This window comes from Panthera pardus, unplaced genomic scaffold, assembly GCF_024362965.1.
Source record: "Panthera pardus isolate Hobbes unplaced genomic scaffold, ASM2436296v1 HiC_scaffold_16, whole genome shotgun sequence".
Taxonomy (NCBI): domain Eukaryota; kingdom Metazoa; phylum Chordata; class Mammalia; order Carnivora; family Felidae; genus Panthera; species Panthera pardus.
In genome coordinates, this window is record NW_026526721.1 from 94,139,576 (window position 1) to 94,163,883 (window position 24,308).

The following is a 24,308-nucleotide window of genomic DNA, read 5'->3' on the forward strand; positions in this document are numbered from 1 at the left end:
CTTCCAAGCCAGTGTTTCCCAAAGGGAAACCGGACCATTAGCATCAGCGTCACCCAAGAAGTTGGTAGAAATGCAGTTTCCTGGGTCCGCCTCAGACCTGCTGCTCAGACCTTCTGTGGGGGTCTGGTAGTCTGTGGTTTAACAAGCCCCCAGGGTGCTCCTATGCAGTCTAGGACTCGAGAGCCACTGTTGTAAGCTATTTAAAAAAGAAAAAAGGTACTCCACTTCGGGAGATGTTTCTGGAGGTTTTAGGAGGCTTCTTAAATTTTAAATACTAAAAATGAAATAGGAAGTGAAGTAAAGAATGGAATTTTATGAAAAACAAAGGTGATAATGCAGCTGGTTTCACCCACACGTCTTTGAAAACTCTTTTGAAGTAGGTTTGTGGTTTTGTGCTCTATTTGTAAAATATGCTTTGTTTTAATATTATTGTTTATTATATTTCATGCTAATTAACATTAAGAAAAATTTGGTTACAGTTCTATTCTGGTTGAAGCATAACATTCACCTGAACTAGACTTTGAGAATTTTCACTGAACTATAATTAATAATATTTCAGGTTTCAGACCAAAGATGGTCTGAAGAGGCTAGGGCAGGGCTGCTCCAGGGGTAAGACCTCAAGGGCAAAAGGAATGGGGCTAGGCTAATGGAAGAGGACTGTGGAAATGCCCCCAAGGGTCTGGCACTGAGAGGGCCTGATAGGCCCCTTGCACAAATCAGATATTAGATTAGTGTTTATTGAATTTAGGAAGTACTGTAGGTGTTTTCCCAGCCAAGATTTATTGACCACATTCCACATGCCAGGCAAAGTGCTAGACTCAGAGATACCATGTTGGACATGGCTCCCATCTCCAGGGAATTTACCTTTGTGGTGGAGAAGTAGACAGACTTACAGAAGCAGTAGCAATAAAATGTGAGCAGTTCTAATGGTCAAGAGCACTGCGAACTCTTGAGTTTAATGATTTGTCTTAAAGTGCCACATTTCTACCAGAAGATGGCATGTCTTCCCTGCATGAACAATATCAATGCATGCCAAATTGTGTGACTTACAACTCGAAAAAAAACATCTTGGTGTGGAGAGATATAGAGTATCGTGGGTGGTAAGAGCCAGCTTACCGGAAAACAGAATAATGCAGAGTTAGGTGTGTGGACCATGAGGTATGTGTGAGTTCCAATCCAGGCTCCAGCACCTATAAGCTGTGAGATCTAGGTTGTTATCTAACCTCTCTAGACCTTCCATTCACATGTGTAAAATGATGAAATAATTGTGTCTACCTCATGGTGAATTTAGTGAGTTCTTAAGGAGTAAGATATTCAGAGCGTTTCTTGTTTTACAGAGTACTCTCTAATGTCAGGTTAAGGGTGTTGAAGGAGGAAATTTATCATGTTAGAAGAAAAATATTTAAATACGTTATCTTGCTGGTCAGTAAATGTTCACTGAAAATTGCTCTCATTGTCACCACACTCATTTCACTGACTTCTTAGCAATCCCGAGGAAATCACTTAATTTTTGCCGAGCACCCTGGTTCAGCCCTACATATGTCTGTAAATGGGAAATTTGGAAAAGCTTCTGAAAGTATGCTGGAGATAACTATGATGGCCTCTTTGTCCTCCCTAAGATTTTATTTTCCCTTCCACTGAATGAGGTACTAGCTGATCTACTCTTTCTTCTAATCCTGTTGCTCTAATGTTGGTTCGATGCTTAGATTCCTCATCTTGTAGCTGTGAAATCCCAGGGACCTGCCTTGACCGCCTCCCAGTCAGTGCATGAGCAGCCCACGAAGGGCCTCTCTGGGTTTCAGGAGGCTCTGAACGTGACCTCTCACCGTGTTGAGATGCCACGCCAGAACTCGGATCCCACCTCTGAAAACCCTCCTCTCCCCACCCGCATTGAGAAGTTTGACCGAAGCTCTTGGTTACGACAGGAAGAAGACATTCCACCAAAGGTAACAGTGTGGCCTGCTTTTATCATCATTACTGTCATGGTCATCATTGTTTTTTATTGGTATTATTACCTCTATTCCAGACCTTTTATGGTAATGAGGAGCACGAGAATGTCAAAGCTCCGCCCATGTTTGTTTTCATCCCTCCTCATTCCCAAGCTAAAACTTGGATTATCATTTATCACTTCTGACCTTTATTTCCCAAGAAATGGAGGCTCATATAGATTGAGTGACCTGGAAACATCTATCCTGTATCCAGAATTAGAACTCTCAATCTCAAGCATTCCAAACTATTATTTTACTATCCATATTAAGAAATAGAATAATAGGGGCACTTGGTTGACTCAATCAGTAGAGCAGGCAACTCTTAATCTCAGAGTCATGAGTTCAAGCCCCACATTGGGTATATAGCTTTCTTTAAAAAGGAGAGAGAAATAGAAAAACGGATATTTTCACTGGTGACTGAATCTACATCTAGACTAATTGAAAACTTGCAGATAAAAAGTAGAAAATTGATTTATTCCTACTTTTAATAAGAACACAAAGTGAAATCAGATTGCAGGTGTTCAGAAGATAGTACTGCTCTTAAAATTGGCTGTTTAAGGCAAGTTCCTTCTAGCCCAGGTCATAATTTAATTCCTAAGGATAAAACTGTAGGGTGAAATGACTAGCCATCCACCGGACAGAATAACCCTGGGATTGGTTTCTTTTGATTTTACCTAAGCCAGTTGTTACTCATTCCAAAAGTTGTTATGTAATGTGGTCATGTATCTCACTACAGACATCTTGGAAATATTTCAAAATACTGGAGAAATGTTTGCATTAGATTTTTCCTGGTCCAAGATTCCCCTTTCTTTTGAACTTAGCATAGGATCTATGACAAATGGAATGTCCCACTATTTCCAAAGATCAGTGCCATTGTTGATTCCAGGAAGAAATCATACTTTTTACCCAATGATCTTCAAATATTCTTCCTCATCTTCTACTCAAAAGGATATTATAACAGTATTTCCATTGTTTTGGAAATGAAAATAGCTGATCATGGCTTTTTTGTTGGTGCTCTCTTTTTGTGGAAGCCGAGATGCCATCAGAAAAGGTTAGTTAGGGAGCAAAGTCCAATATGGAAAACAGGACAGGCAGAGAAGTGTCACGAGAGCCAGAAAAACTGAAAATGGAAGTGAGTGGTCCACTCTCTGAAAGCATGTAGGCATACATTTATAACTCTGGGAGAAAATTTTACATCTATACAAAGGTTTTAGTTTTAATAATTTGTTAGATTCTTTCTTCTCTACAACTATTTAAGTTTACAAAAAGAAAAAGGAATATTTAATTTGAGCGGGTGGAAACTCTGATTTGGCCATTCCGCTTCACTTCACTGACTAATCTTCCTAGGTCTTTATCTTAAAATGCATCATAATAACCAACAAAATTTATATTAATCTTAAATATCACTTAATGTATTAACCAATAATGTTATAACAAAGCACATTTTTAAAATATCTAGTGCAAGACACAAATCACTTTAGGGGCACCTGGGTGGCTCAGTCGGTTAGGCATCCGACATTGGCTCAGGTCATGATCTTGCAGTTCGTGAGTTCAAGCCCCGTGTTGGGCTCTGTGCTGACAGCTCGGAGTCGGGAGCCTGCTTTGGATTCTGTGTCTCCCTCTCTCTCTGCCTTACCCCCATTCACACTCTGTCTTTCTGTCTCTAGAAAATAAATAAAAACATTAAAAAAAAAAAAACCACAAACCCACTTTAAAAGAGCCCCAAGAAGTGAATGAAACGGAAGTACCTGACAAATGTTTAACCCAATTAGCTATCATGGGATATCTACATTTTCATTTCCTGCTCACTTTCATACAGTATTATTCTCCTCCCTCATGTTGGACCCCTTTAGTACACTTACAATATTTGATTTCATTAAAAATGTTTAATGAAATGAGACATACATGAATTCCACCTTAGGCCCTCGTCAGATAAGCTAATAATGATACATGTTCCTACTCTGTGTCTGATGATACACACAGTCTTTTTGAAGACCCTGCCAGTATTTTCAATATTAATCCTGTTTTGTGTTACATTTGCAAATGACCTTCCAAAGCACAGTGTCTAGGGGTTTGTTTCTAATTAGTGATTGCAAGTTGATTAGGAAATGGAAACATATAGAATCTATTGAAGCAGCTTCTCTGAGCTCAGCAACATGTGGCTTATGTCCCAAGTTCTAGCCTGATACCCTAGTTTCTCCCCAGATGTCATCATTTCCTTGCCTGTTTATCAGTTGTGACGTAGCTCAGCTTCTCTGGATGACTCTCATCTGATGAAATTTCCAATGATCAGCTGAGTTGATGGTACCCCCAAAAGAAATATCTGATATTCACCACTCTTACACAAGCAAAGGAGGTCGGTTATTTTAGCCCAGTGAATCAAAATAATTAGCTTGGTCTCCTTTTTAATTTGTTTTTATAGTTACCGTACTCCTTCGTGATGGCTGAATGTGCCTCAGCCAGTGTCTTTTGTCTGTGTTTAGGGAGTTAAATATTTCTTTGAAAAATGAACACTATTGCTTGCCTGTTTCTGTAACTCCTGGTAAATTTTAGGAAAGGGTTAGGCTGCTTTTCAGGTAGGAACCTATGGGAGCTATTTCATGGAAAATATTTCTGAATTCCGGTTTTCTTTCAGGTGCCTCAAAGAACAACTTCTATATCCCCAGCATTAGCCAGAAAGAATTCTCCTGGAAATGGTAGTGCTCTGGGACCCAGACTGGGATCTCAACCCATCAGAGCAAGGTAAGGGAAGGAAGATGGTTAAGGTAAAGGAAAAAACCCCACCTTCCACTGTCATTATTGCTTTCCTAAAAATTGGTTTTGTCCTTGTTTCACTTCAGAGGCATGTTGACTGGGCACTTGGACTGTAAGCTTCTGTGGGGCCGGAAGATACACCTTTTATTTCTTCAGTCACCTTTCACAGAAATCAGTGCAGAGTGAGGGCTCATGAATAAATGAGTGAGTGAGGCATCCCAGAAGCCAACCAAGTGTACCTCATTTTTAAAATCTGAGAGTAAAATTGCAAATATAAGTCTGGTTGGAATACCCCAAACCATGACTTAAGAGGCCATTTCATGAAGTCAGCAGAACAAGACAGCCTGGTTTGAGGTGATTTTTAGCATCAGGTCAAGAAATGTACCCTCGGAGCCATTAAGACATTACAAAGTAATTGCCAAAGAAATGTATTAGTGGCCAGCTGCAGAGCTCCCTAGCTTGACAAATTACAAAAGAACTATTTCTTAGCAAAAAAATCACTTCTTTGGCATTATGGAGGGTCACTGAGATTCAATTATGCTTCCACCGCCACTCTGTGCTCTCCTAGAATTTTCCATCAACAGTGGATATTCCTACAGTGAGGAAACTGCATTCACCTACCGGTTGGTGTAGAGGTCTCAAGAGAATCTGGAAAGTAAGCAATATCTGTACTGTATCTGAGCTTATTCTATGCCGTTTGCTTCTCCAGTTCGTCGAGATTCCCTCAGACTTTTCATGATGAATACACCACTTTTTAGGATGAACTGAAATAGCAAATGGTTTCTGCTGAGACTATAAAAAGGATGAGCTTAGGCAGGCCGTTATGTTCTTCTTCACTGTGTTCACGAGAGGACTCTCCCTAGCTAGTAAGAACGAGAGACTGGAAATGAAAGTTATGATTATTTGTACGTATCTTTAATATAGGGAATGCTTTTGATCGTGAAGCTTTAATTTTCCTCTTCACATGAAGAGCTTTAGAAAGAGGTCAGTCCAAAAATAAGATGGAACTGTACTAAGAACAGTAATCCCTTCAGGGCGAAGAAGTTAGCCCGTTCTGAGTGGGATTGCCAATAGCAGGAAGCTCTGAATGAGCCATTTTTTTCCCAGTGACTTGTCAGCTCCAGCCTGAGCTGGCGTTGCTAAGCAGCGCTGAGGAAGACCAGAGTGTACTGTGACCGGGAGCCAAAGGAGCATCAGCCCTGGGATTGCGGGCGTGAACTTTGTCAGTCCCCCTCTTCGAGCAGCAATAAGCCCCCAATTATCCGCGCTTCTTGGTCCCTTGGACCCTGCCCTCGAGGCTCTGGTCATGGGATCAGTTGCTTAGAATTTTAGCGGCTGTAGATCAAGCGTCATTTCAACTAAAATCTTTTTCCTTTCTATCAACCAAAAAGAAAGAGAACTATCATTATATAATCAAATAAAAAGCAGCTCTTTGTTCCCTCTGAAGTGTTATTTTAATGACACTAGGGCCTAAGATAGTTGGCTTTTGATGGTCAGTGGCTTGTAAAACATGAGCTTTTCCCTCGGAACCACTTAAATTTGTACTTTGTCCAAAGAATGCAAACTTTGTGCGACAGCTAACATTTTTCTGCTTACAGAGAAGGGAGGGAGGGAGTGAGCTAAGAGGTAATAATTATTTACCTACAATGAAAATCAGGGACTGTGGGGGAGGGGGTGGAGAATCCCCATCTCTGCCAACTAGAGTAATCCTACCGGACCCCCTACTTCTTGCTGTCACCAAATGACCAACACTTAAGATGTGAATCAGACTTTGCCACTCTAGATTGGATTGCATTTTTTTTTTTTAATTTTTTTAACGTTTATTTATTTTTGAGACAGAGAGAGACAGAGCATGAACGGGGGAGGGTCAGAGAGAGGGAGACACAGAATCTGAAACAGGCTCCAGGCTCTGAGCTGTCAGCACAGAGTCCGACGCGGGGCTCGAACTCACGGACCGCGAGATCATGACCTGAGCCGAAGTCGGCCGCCTAACCGACCGAGCCACCCAGGCGCCCCGGGATTGCATTTTTTAAAGCTTCAGGATTTGGTTTACTTACTCTTTGGTTATTTACTGTTTATTACTTCAGGATTTTGGTTTATTGGTTTCGGTTGCCTTTGCTTCATAAGAAAACATCCTAAAAGTTAGTAGTCTGAAATAGGAACAATTTATTATTTCTTGCGATTCTCTGGGTTGGCTAATAAGTTTTTCGGCTGGTCTCACTTGGGCTACTTATGCAGCTGCGCTGAGCTGATGGGTCAGCTGTACCTTCATGTGGACCTTCATCCTGGTCTTCTTTACTGTTTGGCCATCTCAGGACAGCCTCCCGAGAGGGAGGGCCCCAGTACAGTAGCACTTTTAAAGCCTTTGCTTGCATCATCTTTGTTGATGTCCCATTGGCAACAAGTCATGTGGGCAAGCCCTGAGTCAGTGTGCTAAAGGAAATACACAGCGCACGGACGATGGGAGATGTGATTGGCTGGGGACATTACTGTAAAACAGACTCTCCTATCTTATATTGGTCTTAATGAAGTTCTCATAGTTCTTTTTGTACCGCTCTTCAGGCAACTGGCCATCCACGAAGCCATGACAAAGGGTTGCTTTTAAAGAATTCATCCTTTACCATGTTTATGAACTATACTTCTTGTTGTTGGTCAGTATTCCTTTTTATCCTCCCGGCCCTTCTCCTTAAATTGATCCTCAAGGGAAAGTAGAAAATTAACAAAGTAAGAATGGATCCCAAGAAAAATCACACATCTAATAAAGGACAAATTCAGGATGTTTTGTTGTTATTATTTTCATTTGCTAAATTCAGCAAATGTATACTGAGGACCTGCTGTGTTCAGGGCTGCATGGGACCTTGGGAGTCAGTGACTCAACCAAGACCACCTGAGTCTAGGGCCCATGGGTCAGAGGATATACCATACCTGCTACCCTTTGGAGCTATAGGCATTATTAGGAGCAAAATTCTATTTCTTGCCTTGCTTTCCTCCTTTGCTTTGAAGTAGATATGTGAATTATTGGAAGAAGGCAGAGGCTCCCTTCTTTTGTAGCAAATGTAAGGACCACAAATATAAGGCAATAATGTCTGAACATGGAAGGAACCTGAGTCCCCAAGCAGAGGCTCCCTTCTTTTGTAGCAAATGTAGGGACCACAAATTTAAGGCAATAATGTCTGAACATGGAAGGAACCTGAGTCCCCAAGTCCCCATCTGAGGAAGAACCACCAAGGAGACCAGTTTGATCTGTGTATATTGTGATATGAGTGAGAAATAAACCACTTTTGTGCTAAGCCAGCAGGAAAAAGGAAGACTAGAAAGTAGAACCTAATGGTTAAAGAGCTCAGTTTTTGCTTCCTGAATTTAAGTACTAATGAACTCCAAGCACTAGGTGCAAGATATTGTATATTCCATAGTAACTGCAGAATGTATGCTAATTTCTGAGAATGTAGGAAACAGTATGTGTAAGTCAGTAAGCTACTTGGCACCCTGAATGGAAGATTCTGGAGGTGAGTTAAAATGGGAGATGCAAGCATGCCTCCAACGTGAGGAAAAAGCAGAGCTTTACTATTTTCAAAAGCCTTCCTTCTCCCAGAAAAAAACTCCCTATTATGTCACTTCCCCTATCTACACACACTACACCAAATCAAAAAGAGCCCTGTAAAGAACATGTCTTAAAATCATTGTGTGTGTCAAGGAATACAGCTGTGCTGACATTAGCTGGTCAGGAAAGTGTTACTGGGCAACCCCCTTGCATCCCTGCCTTCTGATTGGTTTGGGTCAATTTTTTATTTATTTCTTTATTTAAGAAACACATCTGGAACATCTTTATTTGTGAGGCACTCTTCAGTGTGCATCTCAAATAGTAACTAATTTAAACCATTTAACAGGCGGCTGGGTGGCTCAGTTGGTTAAGTGTCTGACTCTTGATTTCAGCTCAGGTCATGATCTTGCCATTCCTGAGATCGAGCTCTGCATCTGGTGCACTGACAGCACGGAGCCGGCTTGGGATCTTCTCTCTCTCTCTTTCTCTCTCTCTCTCTCTCTCTCTCTCTCTCTCTCTCTCTCTCTCTCTCTCTCCCCCTCTCCTGCTCATGCGTGTGCATACTCTCACTCTCAAAATAAATAAACTTTAAACCATATAGCAACTCTGTGAGGTAGTGGCTGTAATCACCTCTATTTTATAGAAGGGAAACTGAGACAAACACAAGTTAACTAAATTGTTTAAGGTGACAAGATTATTAAGTGATAGAGCCACCATTTGAACCATTGTCCACAACCATTCTGTGGCACCAAAGTCCACACTCTTAAGTACCGTGTCATGCTTACCTGTTTTGCAATAAACACAGCTGGCGTTGCTGCATCATGTTCCCAAAGGAAAGAGGGTTCTTGATTTGTTCATTTTGCCTCCATTTTGCCTCCATTTTTCCCACCATGTAATTGAGTGAGAATGTTAATAGCTCCTCTTAATCCTGTGGTTATTGATTCTCATCTTGTGGTATTGACTACCTTTTAGTGGTTGTTGTCCCATAGAACCTATTTATAGCCCCCAAACCTTCCTACTCAAGCTGGTACTGATATCATTAGGTGCTTTTGACAGTTTCCACCCCATCACCATAACCCCACACACCTGTTCCTGCCCTTCTGTCTCATGCATATGCAGATCTGTGCTCGGTTCCTACCTGCTGTGTGGGCTCCCAGATGCCTTATGGTGTCAGAGTGATTAGTTGAGTTTAAATCAAGATTTGGTTTGTTCATTTTTTAAAATACCGTTTTAAAAAATTCCAGGTACCTTAATATTTAACTTTGATTCATGTGTTCTTTTAAAGCAAATTAAAATTTTATCAAACAAGTACATTCAGAATATGAAAAGATTTAAAGTAAGCCAGAAACACCGAGTCAAAACCCAATGACTAAATGCTTAATTTAAAAAAATAATTCTCTGTCCCATCCCAAACCTCTCTTCCTATGGCTCATTTGTTCTCATTGGCTGTGTCATCACAGAACAAAGTAAAGTGAATTTTGGCAGTCAGCCAGTTAATTACAGACTTGGCCCAAGTATTTGGGCCAAGAAATCACTTTGTAATCCTAATTTTCTGTTTTGACTTTTTATATGATTCAAGTAAATGAAATAATTGCCACATTTTCACTTTACTGTGTGTTTTACAGGCCCCCATGGCATTGTCTGTGGGATGGCAAATGTCTGAACCAAAAGTTAGCATTTGAAGAAGTATATATGAATGTTTTCAAGTTTTTACACATTTGGATCTGAGTAGTTTCAGTTGATATGTGAACAAGAGAAATCTATTATTTCATAGAATTCTTCTGAAATTCCCTCTAAAAGCATTTATCTCAGACCTCTTGGCCCCAAGGCCAGACCAGATTACTATACAATAAGGAAAAGAAAAATATGAATGGTATGACATTTTATCAAAATACTTATATTTTCTGGGGCGCCTGGGTGGCTCAGTTGGTTAAGTGTCCGACTCTTGAATTTCAGCTCAGGTCATGATCTCACAGTTCATGAGTTTGAGCCCCTCATCGGGCTCTGTGCTCACAGTGCGGAGCTTGCTTGAGATTCTCCCTCCTCCTCTCCCTCTGCCCCTCCTCTCTCTCTCTCTCTCTCTCAAAAATAAATTAGAATGTTTTTAAAATTTTTTTAATAAAATTTTTTAAATACTTATATTTTCCAAAAAAAAAAAAAAATAACATAGAAAAAGCATTTTGAAGTTTCCCCTATTTCTATGTGTGTTTGTATAGACACTAAATACTTCTTTCAGTCTCCAGCAGCAAAAATAGCAACCTATTAAGATCAGCACCCATGCTGGTTAGCTCCAGTAAGAAGGGCCTGTGCTAATGAGGCCCAGGTCACGGATTTAACACCCATGGGATTCAATTAATTTCATGGCAAAAGAGGCTCTGAGCTCCATCAGAGACACATGCACTTGCCAGCTGGTTCTGCCAATGACCAGGCCCCTCTCTGACACCCTGGGCCCAAGCCTTATATCATCAATATGGCAGCAGCCTCCCACCTGGTCAGCCTGCATGTCTCCTCCCCAGTCATCCATAAGCCTGCCCTGGGAGACCTGTGTGCTCTACCAAGCTTTACAGGCACTGCTGCATAAGGCATCCATTTCTTCTGATCACCCACTCTTCCAGGCTATCCTAACACAGACTTAGTACTCCATCAGGGTGGGTGTCCTCTCTACACCAGCTAGCCCCAGAAAAATCACAGCCGCTGCGTCTTCACTCAGGCGCTCCCCCAGACTTCCTGCTTATTCCTCAAAGGCCCAGTCAAGTCCTGTCTCCTTCTTGACACCACCTCAATGACCCCAGGCTGCATTCATCGTTCCCCAAACTCCAACAATACTTACGGGCTCTTTCACGCATAGCATGCAGAGATTTGCTTTCTTCGCTGTTGTCTCCGCTGCCTGTTTCTCACGTCTAGAATTCTGCTGCATCTCACACCTGTGACCTGTGCTGTCCTTCATCCCTCATATTGGTCCAACGAGTCTCACAAAGCAGGTGTTTCACAGAAAGGTATTGGTTAAATTACCAAAGGAGTGCTGTGTTCAAGCAAGTAGCTGGATCCTGCTACCACACCACAGTCACCAGAGAAAAATATCTCAGAGCTCACAGCCACCCTTCTCACAATAACTGTTTTTATTTTTAAATACAAAGAACACTACATTACCATTCTACAAAACGAAAGCAACTACCAAGAAGCCTTAGCATGTCCATTACCTTTAATCTGTGATACAGTTGGCTAGCAATGCAATTTTTAGAAAAAAAAAAAAACCTTTGGACTTTATTAATTATGTATAAATAATTCCTGACCATCACTGTTTAATCAAACAAGACCATGGGAAATAATTTATTATTGGGAATAAAAGGAGATAAGATTGTTTCTTTAAGGAAAATTCAAAAGGTAGGATACTGCATAAGTATTATACATTTATCATTTTAGGTATTCTCCAAATCAGGGCTAGTTCCAGTATGGATCCAAATCTATTTTAGCCAATTAAGTGCTAGCAGTTTTCACAAAAATAATTACTATGCAAAGGAGTCCTATAAAAATATTGAGAATTTAAACATTTTCCTTAAATTTGATAATCACTTCGGCTTCAGTCGATCATACTGTTGGGTTGACTTAGCAACTCCTTTACCATAAAACCTTAAGATAAATATTGTGATAAATTCTATATTTATGTGATAAAAATTACTAAGTTATGAGGACATATTTATTTTCACATATGTTTTCCAGAGCCACGAGCCATGTCTTACAATAACCCAATATTTAAAACATTTTCTCACTTGATCAAATGTTTTTGGAAGATATATCACCAAAAGCAAAATTCTTAAGTTTTCAAGATAGAAATTATTTGGTCCAGTTGCTGCTATAATGATGTCATTCTGTGGCCAGATTTTTGGTACACTAAAATGCAAGCGTCTCAAGGGAAGAGACCATATTATTTCCATTTTTATACATGAAACATGGGACACCCCACACAGTTTAGTGTGCACTTGACAGTCTTGAAATGAGGGGAGCAAAATGAAGGCTTAAAATTGCATTTTAACATGAATTATTGCATTAAAATCATAGTCTGTGATCACACTAAGGTGTGCAGTTCTGTTTGGAGAACTGAAGACATTGGAAACATGTAGGGGCCCTCGGCAGGTGGATGGCAGTGGATTTGAGCTTTGAGTTGCAGGTTTCACTAAATTATCTATGCACTAATTTAGGCCCAGAATTATATAAATGAAAAGGCCTCTAAGGTATAAATTAAAAAGGAAGAGCTTTGTGGAAACTTTGAGGATGCTGCTTATTTTTATAACAAAATCATAAAAACCTCAGCAGCTGTTTCCCACCACTCTCTTAGGACAGCTTCTATGATCACCAAACGTGGCTTACGTGGCTCTGTCCATGCTCCCATGCTGCCCTGTGCTCACTGCAGGCAAACATGGAGGAAATTGGCTGCGTGCGTCCGACTAAACCGGCAGATGACAAGACTGTGTCTTGTTCATTACCGTATCTCAAATACCTGACCCAGTGCTTGGTATAGACCAACTGAGTGAGCAAATAAGTACCACTATCTTGGGGGCAGTTTACATATAAAGGTGAATAATAATAAGATTTTATAAAAGTATTTATTCTTGAATTAGCACCCAATAATTATTTTAAAACACACCTCCTTTTGATAATAGCCGAAGTATATAAAGACTTACTGAAAGAAATTTAAAATGCAAATATACCACTAACTATGTAAGCAGAGAACTTGATTAAGCAATTCACAGAAGAATTATAAATGGCAAGTGAATGTGAATAAGAATTATTCTACCTCAAGAGTAATGTTTTAAAACAACATTACAACAACAAGATAGATTTTTTTTTTTTTACAAAGTAGCAAACTGCTCATCCTAAAGCGTGGTAAGAATTCAGTAAGATGGTCCGTTTCATACACTTCAGCAAAAACCAGTGATAACATTACACACCCACATACAAAAACATATGCAACACACTCATCCATGTTCATGTCCTTCCACCCAACAATCCCAGTTCCAGGAAAGAGATGTGACTGGGATGTGCAGGTGCCTGGAGATACTTATTTCAATGTCGCATGTCACGGCAATGTATTGGAAGTAGCTTAATATCCAGCAGTAGAGGAATAGTTAAACTAATTCATCCATATACTGGGTTATTATGCAGCCATTATTATTTTTGTAAGCATAAGAAGCTGCTCCCAAAGCAGTGCTAAGGGAGGGTGGAAAAAAGCTGCAAAACCGAACATACAGCATGCTTCTGTATATACAAAAGTCTAGAAGATACTCTACCAAATAGTAAAATATAGTTGGATGTCTCTTCGGTCAGAGATTGAATGTGTTGCTTCCTTCTTTTATCTTTTAATATTTTTCAAGGTTTTTTGTTTTTTTCGGGTTGTTTTTTTTTTTGTTTTTTTTATAATGAACACAGGAACAAGGGTTTCAAAGAAAGCCTCCTTTGACGAGCACCATTTCAGAGCTAATACTTTAGTGTAATGACCCAGGAGCTGGGTCAAGAGTTCATCTCATCCAGCAGTATCTGGCTGGGAGCTCCACAGAGGACGACATGACTGTCATTTCCGTTGACCCCTTCCGTGCAGTGTCACACACGTGCTCTCTTTGCTCCTTTGCACCGGGGGTGGGACTGGACTGTACTGTGTCTGTGGATGGCAAGGTGTCCAGGGTGTAGTCACCGCGTTCTGCCTTCCACACAGCAACCCCGACCTCCGGAGAACGGAGCCTGTCTTGGAGAGCCCCTTGCAGAGGACCAGCAGTGGCAGTTCCTCCAGCTCCAGCACCCCCAGCTCCCAGCCCAGCTCCCAAGGAGGCTCTCAGCCTGGATCGCAAGCGGGGTCCAGCGAGCGAACCAGAGTTCGAGGTAAACCTTCCCCCACCATTTACTTCCTGACTTTTGTGATTCCTGCTCCTGGCATGGCCACCACTGTGTGATGCCACAGAGTCCTGACTTCCCAGAGCCTCAGTCTCCTTAGATGAGTGAACCGCCATCCCCAGTCATATACATGTGTGACGTCACAGTGTGGACTAAATCTTTTCTAATTGCAGATCACGTTGTTTTCCGGGATGATCATAGACTATTGGTCTTATTTGAAAATACTACTTTTGAGTCACCTGAATTCCCATTTCCATTTGTTGTCTGTTTAGAGTTTCATGTACCCCCAAGTATCCTCTTCCCGTTATGCCAGTCTTCCCTTTGTGTGTGAATATATTTCATGATACGAAGGATCTCTCAAAGTGGGATTCGGTAAAGACTAACGTAGAACACATATACATTTTAAAGAAGAAATAAACTCTTTGACTTAGAAAGTATATTTCACTCTTCTAGTTATTCCTACCAAAGAGGGATAAAAAATGAGCCTCTCTGACCATTTATTCAAGTCATTTATCACTGTTTAGTTTTCATTAATGAGGAAGCTTGTGAAAAACATTAGCATGTCCAGCTAATTACACATGACAACACATTGCTTCTAGCTAATCAAAATTTACTCTTTCTGAATAACCTTCAGAAGATAATTTTGCTTCCAAGTAATAAACACCAGAACTTTTTTAAGTGCAATTTGATAAATATTAACAAATTGCTGTGCTCTGAGAAAAACCACCAGCCCTTTTTCTTAGCCTCTTCATTAGCCACAATCATAGGTTGCCACATATTAGCTTTTTAAGGTTTCAAATAAGTAGAGTCACTGTATTTCCATTTTGGAAAGGTTGAAATCTGGCGTGCAGTGCTCTTGTCTCTGGACCGGGATATGGCTGCCTCCATATGCATTCTTCAGACCTCAGTGGTGCAGCACATAGCTATGTGTACTTCTGTTGCTTTACTTCAAATATAAATTTACTTAATTGAGAAAAGTGCCATTCATTTATCTTTTTTCTATTCACAAGCATCTTAATATCCTTAGAGAAAACTAAAGAAAACTAAAGTTATGCGTATCATTGTAATTCTCTGATCTGGTTTGGGTTTAATTCTTATCTTCTTTCCTTTGGCCCCTAGTTCCTCTGGGTTAAAAACACTGTTGTATCCCTGATGTGTTTCTGCCCATGAAAGACCACTTTATAGTAAAAGAATCTCTCCGATGCCAGATTGTTTTTCTGTACCTATAAAAAAATCTGAGAGATACTCTTCACTCCGTAGCTGTTGGGGGACCTCCTTCATCCTCCATTCTGGGGCTCTTCCCCTTTGTCACCAATACTCTCCTTCCTGTCCCCACCTCATTCTTTCTTCCTTAAAGGACCCAGACAACCCCTGCCCCCCATTTAAAAACCATTCCATCACATAAAATAGGTTTCTATTTTTTCCCACAACACTCCCTCAAAATAACCTACTCTGACGGGTAAGTGGTACAAGAAGAAACCAACCATAGAATGCTAACACAGAAGCTGGTCTAGTGTACTGCCCAGAATAGGACTTGGGTAAGCCAGACAGAATACCAACTCTGCCCATAATTTCAGCATGACCTTAGGCTAGTATGCCATCTCTCTAAGTCTGTTTTGAACAGTGAAATGGGAAAAGAGGGCCATACATTGGGTTGCAGCAAGAATTCGATGAGACAGTTGACATAGAAGGCTTTTAGCATTAAGCCTGACACACATTTAGCACTCAGTAAATGGTGGTGGTGCTGGTACGTGCTAGTTTTTCTTACTATTATCAGTGACTTCCAGGTTACAAGCCTAAGTGCATTTGCCTGAATATTAACAATTTTTTCATGGATGTGTTTCAGGATTTGCCTAAATGAATGATGTATCCCTTGAGTAATCCCGAAGGATGACTCACCACAGAACTCTAGAACTTGAGTCAACACTTTTGATGGTCATTATTTTTCTTGATCCCTGTCTTTCTACCTAGCCAACAGTAAGTCGGAAGGATCACCTGTGCTCCCCCATGAGCCTTCCAAGGTGAAGCCAGAAGAATCCAGGGACATTACCCGACCTAGTCGACCAGCTGTGAGTGCTTTTGAACTCTTTTAAATTACCAGAAAAGCCACAGGACACAGTAGTTGGGGATACACCCATGACTATGAAACAAAACTTAATGAGATTAAGAAGAAGAATGGATGCTAGAAGTATCCAGAGGAAAGTAATACCTGATTAGGAAAGAACTGGACAGATCTCAGATTGCCTATCTGCCATTAGGCTTTCTGCCAATCATTAGCACTACTTTAGAGAATAAAAAAGGTGGGAAATAACTCCTATCATAACATAATTTCTACTCAGCAGCTTTGGCAAAAAGATGTTCAAGCTAGCAGTTGAAGGGATGTGGGCACTTTCTTTGGGTTTCTGTTGTCTACTCTGCCCTCTCCCCATATTATTTTCCATATGAATTAATGTAATTTATGCTGTTTTTCATGTCTTTAGGACTCTATTTTTCTGGACCAAAACATGATAAGCATGGTTTGACCATGGGCCTGACAACTTGAAATCTAGCTTCATTGCTGTGACATGACAGACCCCAGATAGTTTCAGCAAAAGAAATAAGAGCATGGAGGCTGATATTTGAAAGTTGGAAATTAACTTGGGATGAGTTATTATCCATCCACATACTTTACTTAAAATTTCTGAGAACCTTTTCTATGAAATGAATGCGAAGGCTTTTTGGTTTACTCTGGTTTTTACATATTTAAGTAAGGAAGCATAGTGAGAGTAATAATGAAGGGAATTTGCCCCATTTGGGGTTGACGCCCTTTCTGGTATTTTGCATTTATCAGTTGTGTACTAACAATTCCCATTTTGTGTCTAACCTGCTCTCTTTCTTCTGGCTTTTCCCCCTCCTGTGGATTCTTCTGGATTGGGTTCCTCCTTTTTCAGAGCTATAAGAAAGCTATAGATGAGGTTAGTATTACCTTTTCTTGGTCATGCTGTCACAAGATGTAAATATACAGGTGATTTCCTGATGTTGACATTCAGAAATGTGGCCTGTTGGATCACAGATTTAAAGTTCACTCCTCCGGAGTGGTCTGCTGGAAGGCAAGCCCCTTCAATGGCAGCCAGCCTGAGGCCCTCAGACACTCGGGTAAAGCTCCAGAGACCTTCCTTCGAAGCCAAAATGTCACTTTTCCAATGTTGCAATCTAGCTAAAGATAAACATTAGTTAGTGCTTTGTTATTGGCAGTTTTTCATCCCAGCATCTTCCAATAGCAAAGCCCGAGCTCTTAACCTGTGCTCACCAGCCTCGCGAGGGGATGGCAGTTTTACTAACAGAGAAAGAGACATCATTCTAAAGCACACCAAATTTATAATGTGTGATTTGTGAACAAGGAGTTACTGGGTATTGTTAGATTAATTTTGTGGGACATTAACTACAGCATCGGCAGCAACATCAACTTTAGTTAATGAATCCTGGCGAGTTAAGTGACTTTATTTCCTTATCTGCGGAGACATTTTTCCATTAGAAAAATATATGGCTTTGTCAATCTTAGGTAGCTTGCTAAGAAGGATGACTGCCTTCCTGCTGTTTGTCAGACCTGCATGAATACAGCACAGTGGAGTTGTGCTGTTGTTTGTTTTAAGAGACAGGCCTTGCAAAGAGTCCTGAGTGCATGGAATCTGAAGACTACTATTATGGCTTTAAGGCTGTAGCTCTGCTGAGCACTATTTTTGTGAAACGACATGGAAAAAGCGCTGGCTTTGGAATCAGCAAGCTGCATTCAAATTCTAGCTCCCCCGAGTAAATAACTGGCCAGGACCAGTTTCCTAACCTCTCTGGGCCACAGTTTCTTCATGTGTAAGATGGGGATGAAGGCACCTGCTCTGCCTCGGTCGTAAGATTGATTAGGATCACTCAAGATCACTTGTGCGAGAACATTTTGAGAAAGCCAAGAGGCAGTCCTCATGCTAGTTTGAGCCCGCGGCATGGCGCCATTTTGGCAGGTGGGAGAAGTCGGATCTTATGCTTCTGACCTTTACCAAAGAGCCTCTCTTTTTCAGAATTAGGACTGCCTTACCATTCAGAGTGGTTTAGAATGTTATTTCTTAGGTAAGAGATTACTGCTCGTAAAAGAATGAGACTCTATGTGTCTACAGTGTGTGGACGGCATTTATAAGAGAGGAAAATGAGGAACGTTTTTCATTGCTTTGTACCACAGCCCTGAACTTTCCCTCATCATAGTCAGAAGGACAGCAATTATTACACCTTTTATCAGTTTTTTCCCACATGGTTGAAGACAGAAAGCAATATTCTGGTGCTATGGCTGCCAGAAAAAGGGTTGTGTGTGTGCGCAACTCAAGGGAAATCTCACAAGATTTCAGCTTGAAGGTGGTTGTCATGAGGAAAATGGATTTCATCTGGTTAACCCAGGATATTTTAGGCTTTTTAAAAATTGCTTTATTTATTTTGCTTTACTCTCATACCCTGGACACAGATGAGAGATAGCAACAGAAGTATAAGTAATTGAGGTGATGTAAGTGGCACACCAAAATCTCGGACCATGTGTGATTGGAAAATATCCTTCAGGTGATTCTGTTAACTATCCCTTGAATATCACTGATCCAAACCACTAAAAATACAGGATTACTTGGTTCTGCCTAACTCAGTAGTTCTCCCCCAGGGACGATTCCACCTCTCCTTTTCCTTCCATCCCCTTCTTTCCCCTTAGGAGATATTTGGCAAAGTTTGGGGTGGTTTTGTTCATCACAACTTGGAAGTGGGGGGCAGTGCTACTGGTAGCCTGTGGGTAGAGCAGAAAGATGCTGTTATACATCCTACCATGCCAAGAGAGCCACCCATAGTAGAGAAGGATCTGGCCCGAAACATCAATAGTGCCACAGCTGAGAAACCTTGAATTAAACCTTTCTCCCATCTTCAGTCACAGGGTTCAATATGGCTTCCTTCCATTGTGACTGATTTGCCATTTAGATAACCCAGGATTGAAATGAAAAGTTTCTAAACTCTTGGAAAACATGTTGCTTATTATTGTTAATTTAACAGTTTGATTTTTCATGAAAATCAGTCTCAAGGAGTGTCCATTAATTTAGCATTCCTTTCTAATGGGATATAAGATTGTGCAATATAGTCTGTGATTATTTAATACAATCATTGAAAATATTCTTTTCACTCTAGCAGTTAAACATATGACATGAAGATTGATACATAAGCAAATACTGGCTTTAGCACTATATTTTTGTTATTGTGTAAGAATCTGAAAAATCCCATCGCACACCCATAGACAGGACAAAACTTGAACAGTAGCTAGTGATCTAAAAGCTTTTTTTCTCAGTTGAGGATGCTGGAGTTAAGTAACTTCCCCAATGTCACTTCTTAAGATTTCCTAAAAAGGAGATAAATTATTTTCATATGTAAAAAAAAAGACCAGCCTAAAAGCTTTTAACCTTTATTTTAATAATTCAAAAAATTGAACTAAAATCTGAATAAACTACATTGTTTCTAAAAAGAGACCCAAAAAGAGCACCTTTTGAGGTAAAGTCTACATAATTGTCAGATTAAATAAGAGTTTTTTTTAATGAAAAAATATATATCAAGTTAATTCTAAAAAGTGTCACATCAAACAAGCCTTTGGGTAAGAGTCTCCTATCTTCACATTTACTCCATAGTCAAAAAAATCTTACCATTTTGCCGTATTTCTTTTTTAGTTGTGCATTTCTCAAATATTTCCATATAAATAGCACTTTTTTTCTCTTTTTTGAAATTTTTTTTAGCTTCAGGCTTGAGACAGCCAAGCAATAAATTACCACAAAAACTCATTATATGGAGAAAATTGGTATTGTCAGAAAATAAAATGTATGAAAATGGATCTGAACCCAATGGTGTCAATTTTAGATTGTGTCTATTTTCTATAACTTTGCTATTGTAAATTTTTCCAGAGTGGATGGATAAGGAACAAAACTGTAGCTAAGCATGTAGACTATTGGCAATGGAAGATTAATTTTCTTTGACTGGGGTATTACCTTCGAATTACTCATTATTGTTACCTCGGGAGTCTCATATACGTCTCACCGTCCAAGCTGTTACCAAGTAAACTTAAAAGGAATTTGCAATTACTTCCAGTGTTTCAAGAAAGATAACTTTTTAATAATGAAGAAACAAAAAAAAATTCTAATTAAAAGTGAAGTTGTAAAGCAGGTCAGAGCTTTAAACTTTTCCTAGATACAGTGTTTAGAAAAATTTAGGTCATTTTTACAAATGAGAGTTTCTTTAATTCAATGGGCTTTGGACAAGCTAAATATTTCTAAATAGTTTTGACTTTTTAAAAATCTCTTTTATCTTGTCATGAAATGTCAAAGATAAGAAAAATGAATCCACGGGGAAAACGTATTATAAATTTAAATAAATCATAGCTAATATTATTATATTTTACTCAGAATTATTGACATTAGAAATAAATTATTTTAAACCATATTCTCTCTTTAAATTATAATAAAATGCTTTTTTTAATCATAAGTAACATTTTAAATGCCTTATATTCTTTGATGAGACCTAACATGCTCCTAAAATATAGAAGACAAAATAGAAAATAAATTTTGTTATTATTTTACTGGTTTGGAAGATTGTAATACCTTTTCTGTTCATAGCTTTAACAAATATCCAAACTATATTTCCCACTGTGCTCAAGTATTGCATTACCCTTCACTTTCTTCTCAATTTGATAAAGGTAAACGTTGACAATGTCAAGAGGAAATGAGGGGTATAAGCTGAAATCTGAATATTGGCTTTTCCTGTTTTGGCCCATTGCCAAAGAAACAAGTAGATTTGCATAAAATTCTGTCTATGTGGTAATTTTCTTCTTTAATGGTATACGTTATATTTAAACACCTTTGAGTCTTTTTAATAGAATTCTATTTTCACTTTCACAGATGGGGTAAATATATCCACTGAGATTGAGGCCATGCGTGTGTGCATGTGTGTAAAAGCCCAGCAAGCATGTTTGGGTGGAAAATGCACAATTTGAATTTTCAGGAACTACCCTTTTCCAAGTGCTTCAATTCAAGTGACTTCAGAACAAATTTAAAAGTCGTGCTTTCCTTTGACTTTATTATGAAATGAGAAAGAAATGACCCTGGACCTTCACTTAGCACCTTGACCTTCCTAAATTCTACACCAAATAAAACACCTGAAGCATTTAACCAACATAGTAATGCCTGATATACAGGTGACAGTAAAGAAACATGATGATTTGTTATCTCCTCAAAATAAAATTATATTTATGATTTAACGATACACATTTATCTCAGTTTTTCTTCTGACCAATTAGGATAGATTATCAGGTATCATTTAGATCACCTACATTGCTCTAATCTTACATCAGGTGAATTGGACAAATACATTTCTGAATTGAAATAAAGAGAGAATATGGCCATAAGAAAACTGTGGGATTTAGTATCTTTCAATGAGTTTCTTTCTCCCTAATCCCCTGTCTCTCACTGAATGCTCTGATTCCCACATGGGTCACTAATGTAGGGAGAAATGGTAAGACTGATATCAAATTGCTTTTTCCTCATTTGCATGCTACGTGCCATGGGCAGTTTAACCCATGCAAATTAGAGCGGCCATGCTTTTGCAGAACTGCTTCCCTCTGCATTGCTCTGAAAGCATGTGAAATAAAAGGTAGTCAGAGATTCAGCACACTGCCTGCAATGTGCCTGGTGATTAAATACCACATCATCACATCCATAAGGCTAAAGATTGCATCATACTCATGGAAAACTGAAAAACGATCTCTTCTCTTTTGGTGTTTGCACATGCACTTTGGTATTCCTCATAAGGGTTTCTGCCAGGTGACTGTAATTTTAAACAAAAGAAAATGAAACACCTATCGTTCTGGAAGAGAATTTCCTTGTGGTTTTTTTTTCCCCTTTCTCTTTTTTCTTTTCGATTTTGTTGTTGTTCCTCTTGATTAATTCAGCTCCGTGGCTATAAATTTCAGTGGCACTAGGCTTTGGGGTGGGCCATTATTTGATGTGGTGCCTCTGCTCTCCAGGGAATGATGACCCACCAAATGAGCCATTGTAGTAGCTGGAACCTTGGGAATTGCTCTGTTCTGTGACTGATGCTAGATTTTTGGTACAGTAGCAATCAAAGAGGGGAGAGGCCATGACCGTGGCTTGGGCAGGAGACCCAAAATACTGGGGAACAATTGCTAATCCCCTGTTTTCCCATAAACTCTGAGGGTGACCGACTTCACCTTCCCAAAATAAAATGAGAACCCAATGTTTGTATATATGTGTATACACACAATGCACACGCACATATATACACGCGTATATTCAGAACTGAGCCGTCTCAGTCTAGCAATTGGTTTTGAGCAAAGTCTAAATTTATTTCATCTTTCTTTTCTAGTTTCTCTGTGCTACAAACATCGTTTTCTGAGTTCCATGCAGCAACTATGTTTGTAACCGTTCTATATAGAGCTTTCTTTTCTTGTTGCTTAAGCTGGAGCACTGACTTGCTGAGAGATGTGACTTTGTTGTATCTACAATTCCTACATGCTGAACAAACTTTTCTTTTGTAGGATCTGACGGCATTAGCCAAAGAATTAAGAGAACTCCGGATTGAAGAAACAAACCGCCCGCTGAAGAAGGTGACTGATTACTCCTCCTCTAGCGAGGAGTCGGAAAGTAGTGATGAAGAGGAGGAAGATGGAGAGAGCGAGGCCCATGACGGGACAGTGGCTGTCAGTGACATACCCAGACTGATGTAAGAGGGCGGATTTTCCGATGTCGGCCGGGGAGGGCTAGGTCTCCAAAATGAAAGGACAAGAAATAGGAATTAAATATAGGATCGTTTATGGGTCTCTGGCAGGATCAACTGACTTTTGGGATTGGAGTGTTTATTAGAGCATAGTTCTGTAAGTACCTCTCTCCACAAACACGGTCACTTAGAATAATACATAGTGGCATTTGTACCTGCATATGCTTTATCTAGGTACTCTCATTGGACTGACTCTCTCTTTGGTGACACTTTCTTGGTTCTTTTCATCTCCAGGGAAAATGATGACAACCAGACCGTTGGCACTTGCCTGTCCCCCTTAGAACTGAAAGAGTGGAGGGGTGCCTGGGTGGCTCAGTCTGTTAAGTGGCCGACTTCAGCTCAGGTCATGATCTCGCAGTGCGTGGGTTTGAGTCCCACGTCGGGCTCTGTGCTGACAGCTCAGAGCCTGGAGTCTGCTTCCCATTCTGTGTCTCCCTCTCTCTCTGCCCTTACCCTGCTCGTGCTCTGCTTCTCTCTCTCTCTCTCTCTCTCTCTCAAAAGTGAATAAACATTAAAAAAAATTATAAAAAATGAAAAGAACTGAAAGCATGGAGTTATGGGCAATGACGTTTAGGAGTTAAAATTTAACAGCATAGACATGTGTTCCTTCCTCACCATCACCTCGACAAGAGGAGGAATGAGGAACACAAACGTATGTGGCAGTGTGGGTTAGCATCCCAGCAAAAGAATCAGGGGTCAAATAATCCTGCAGAGAACCTTCTGAGTGTCTGACTTAAATATATCCCTGTAGTGATTTTCTTCTTCTTCACTGTCTCTCTCATGTGATCCTTTTCTCTGTGGCCTGTGACTTTGCCACATACATCTGCCCATTTCTTTGCGGTCTTCTTTTGGCTATTTATACCTGTATGTATGCCTACCTATATCTCCCTTATTATTTATAGCCTTTACGTCTTTTCTTTTCTTTGGTTAAGTGAAGGAAAGGCTCACTTTTCTTTTTGTCATTGGATAGGGTCCTATGAGAGAATTCCTCTTGCCCTGTTGCTTCTCCAGTTTAAGCAAACGGATTCATACAGTCACACTCACATACATTTCTTGCTTTCTCCCCCAAATAAACACAAGGTGCTCTCACCCTGATTTGGTATAAATCTAACAGAGTGGGACGCTGATTATTCCAACTTCACTCTTCATTCACCTCCATTTCTTTAGCCCACCTACTAGTATTGGCCATCACACCACACTCGCTCCCTGTAGATAAGATGCCATTTCGGGCTACCGGTTACTGTCCTGTCCAGCAGAGATCGGAGAGACAGGGCTGGCCAGTCTGTAGGGAACGTCATCCATTGATTAACAAT

The 24,308-nt window shown here is 40.0% G+C and overlaps 1 protein-coding gene across 8 annotated transcripts in view; it reads left to right on the plus strand.

Annotated features, from left to right (window-relative positions):
- Positions 1-24,308, plus strand: part of TNIK (TRAF2 and NCK interacting kinase) — a 396,523-nt gene that overhangs the window by 330,679 nt on the left and 41,536 nt on the right. For 4 of the 8 annotated variants that reach the window (XM_019463160.2, XM_053903641.1, XM_019463165.2 and 1 more), the window contains 6 exons: positions 1,707-1,946; positions 4,624-4,730; positions 13,994-14,157; positions 16,141-16,238; positions 17,100-17,123; positions 22,757-22,941. In XM_019463160.2, coding sequence (XP_019318705.1) covers positions 1,707-1,946; positions 4,624-4,730; positions 13,994-14,157; positions 16,141-16,238; positions 17,100-17,123; positions 22,757-22,941 — 818 coding nt within the window. The remainder of the gene's footprint in view (positions 1-1,706; positions 1,947-4,623; positions 4,731-13,993; positions 14,158-16,140; positions 16,239-17,099; positions 17,124-22,756; positions 22,942-24,308) is intronic. The other 4 variants (XM_019463162.2, XM_019463166.2, XM_019463168.2 and 1 more) reach the window with 2 other exon arrangements.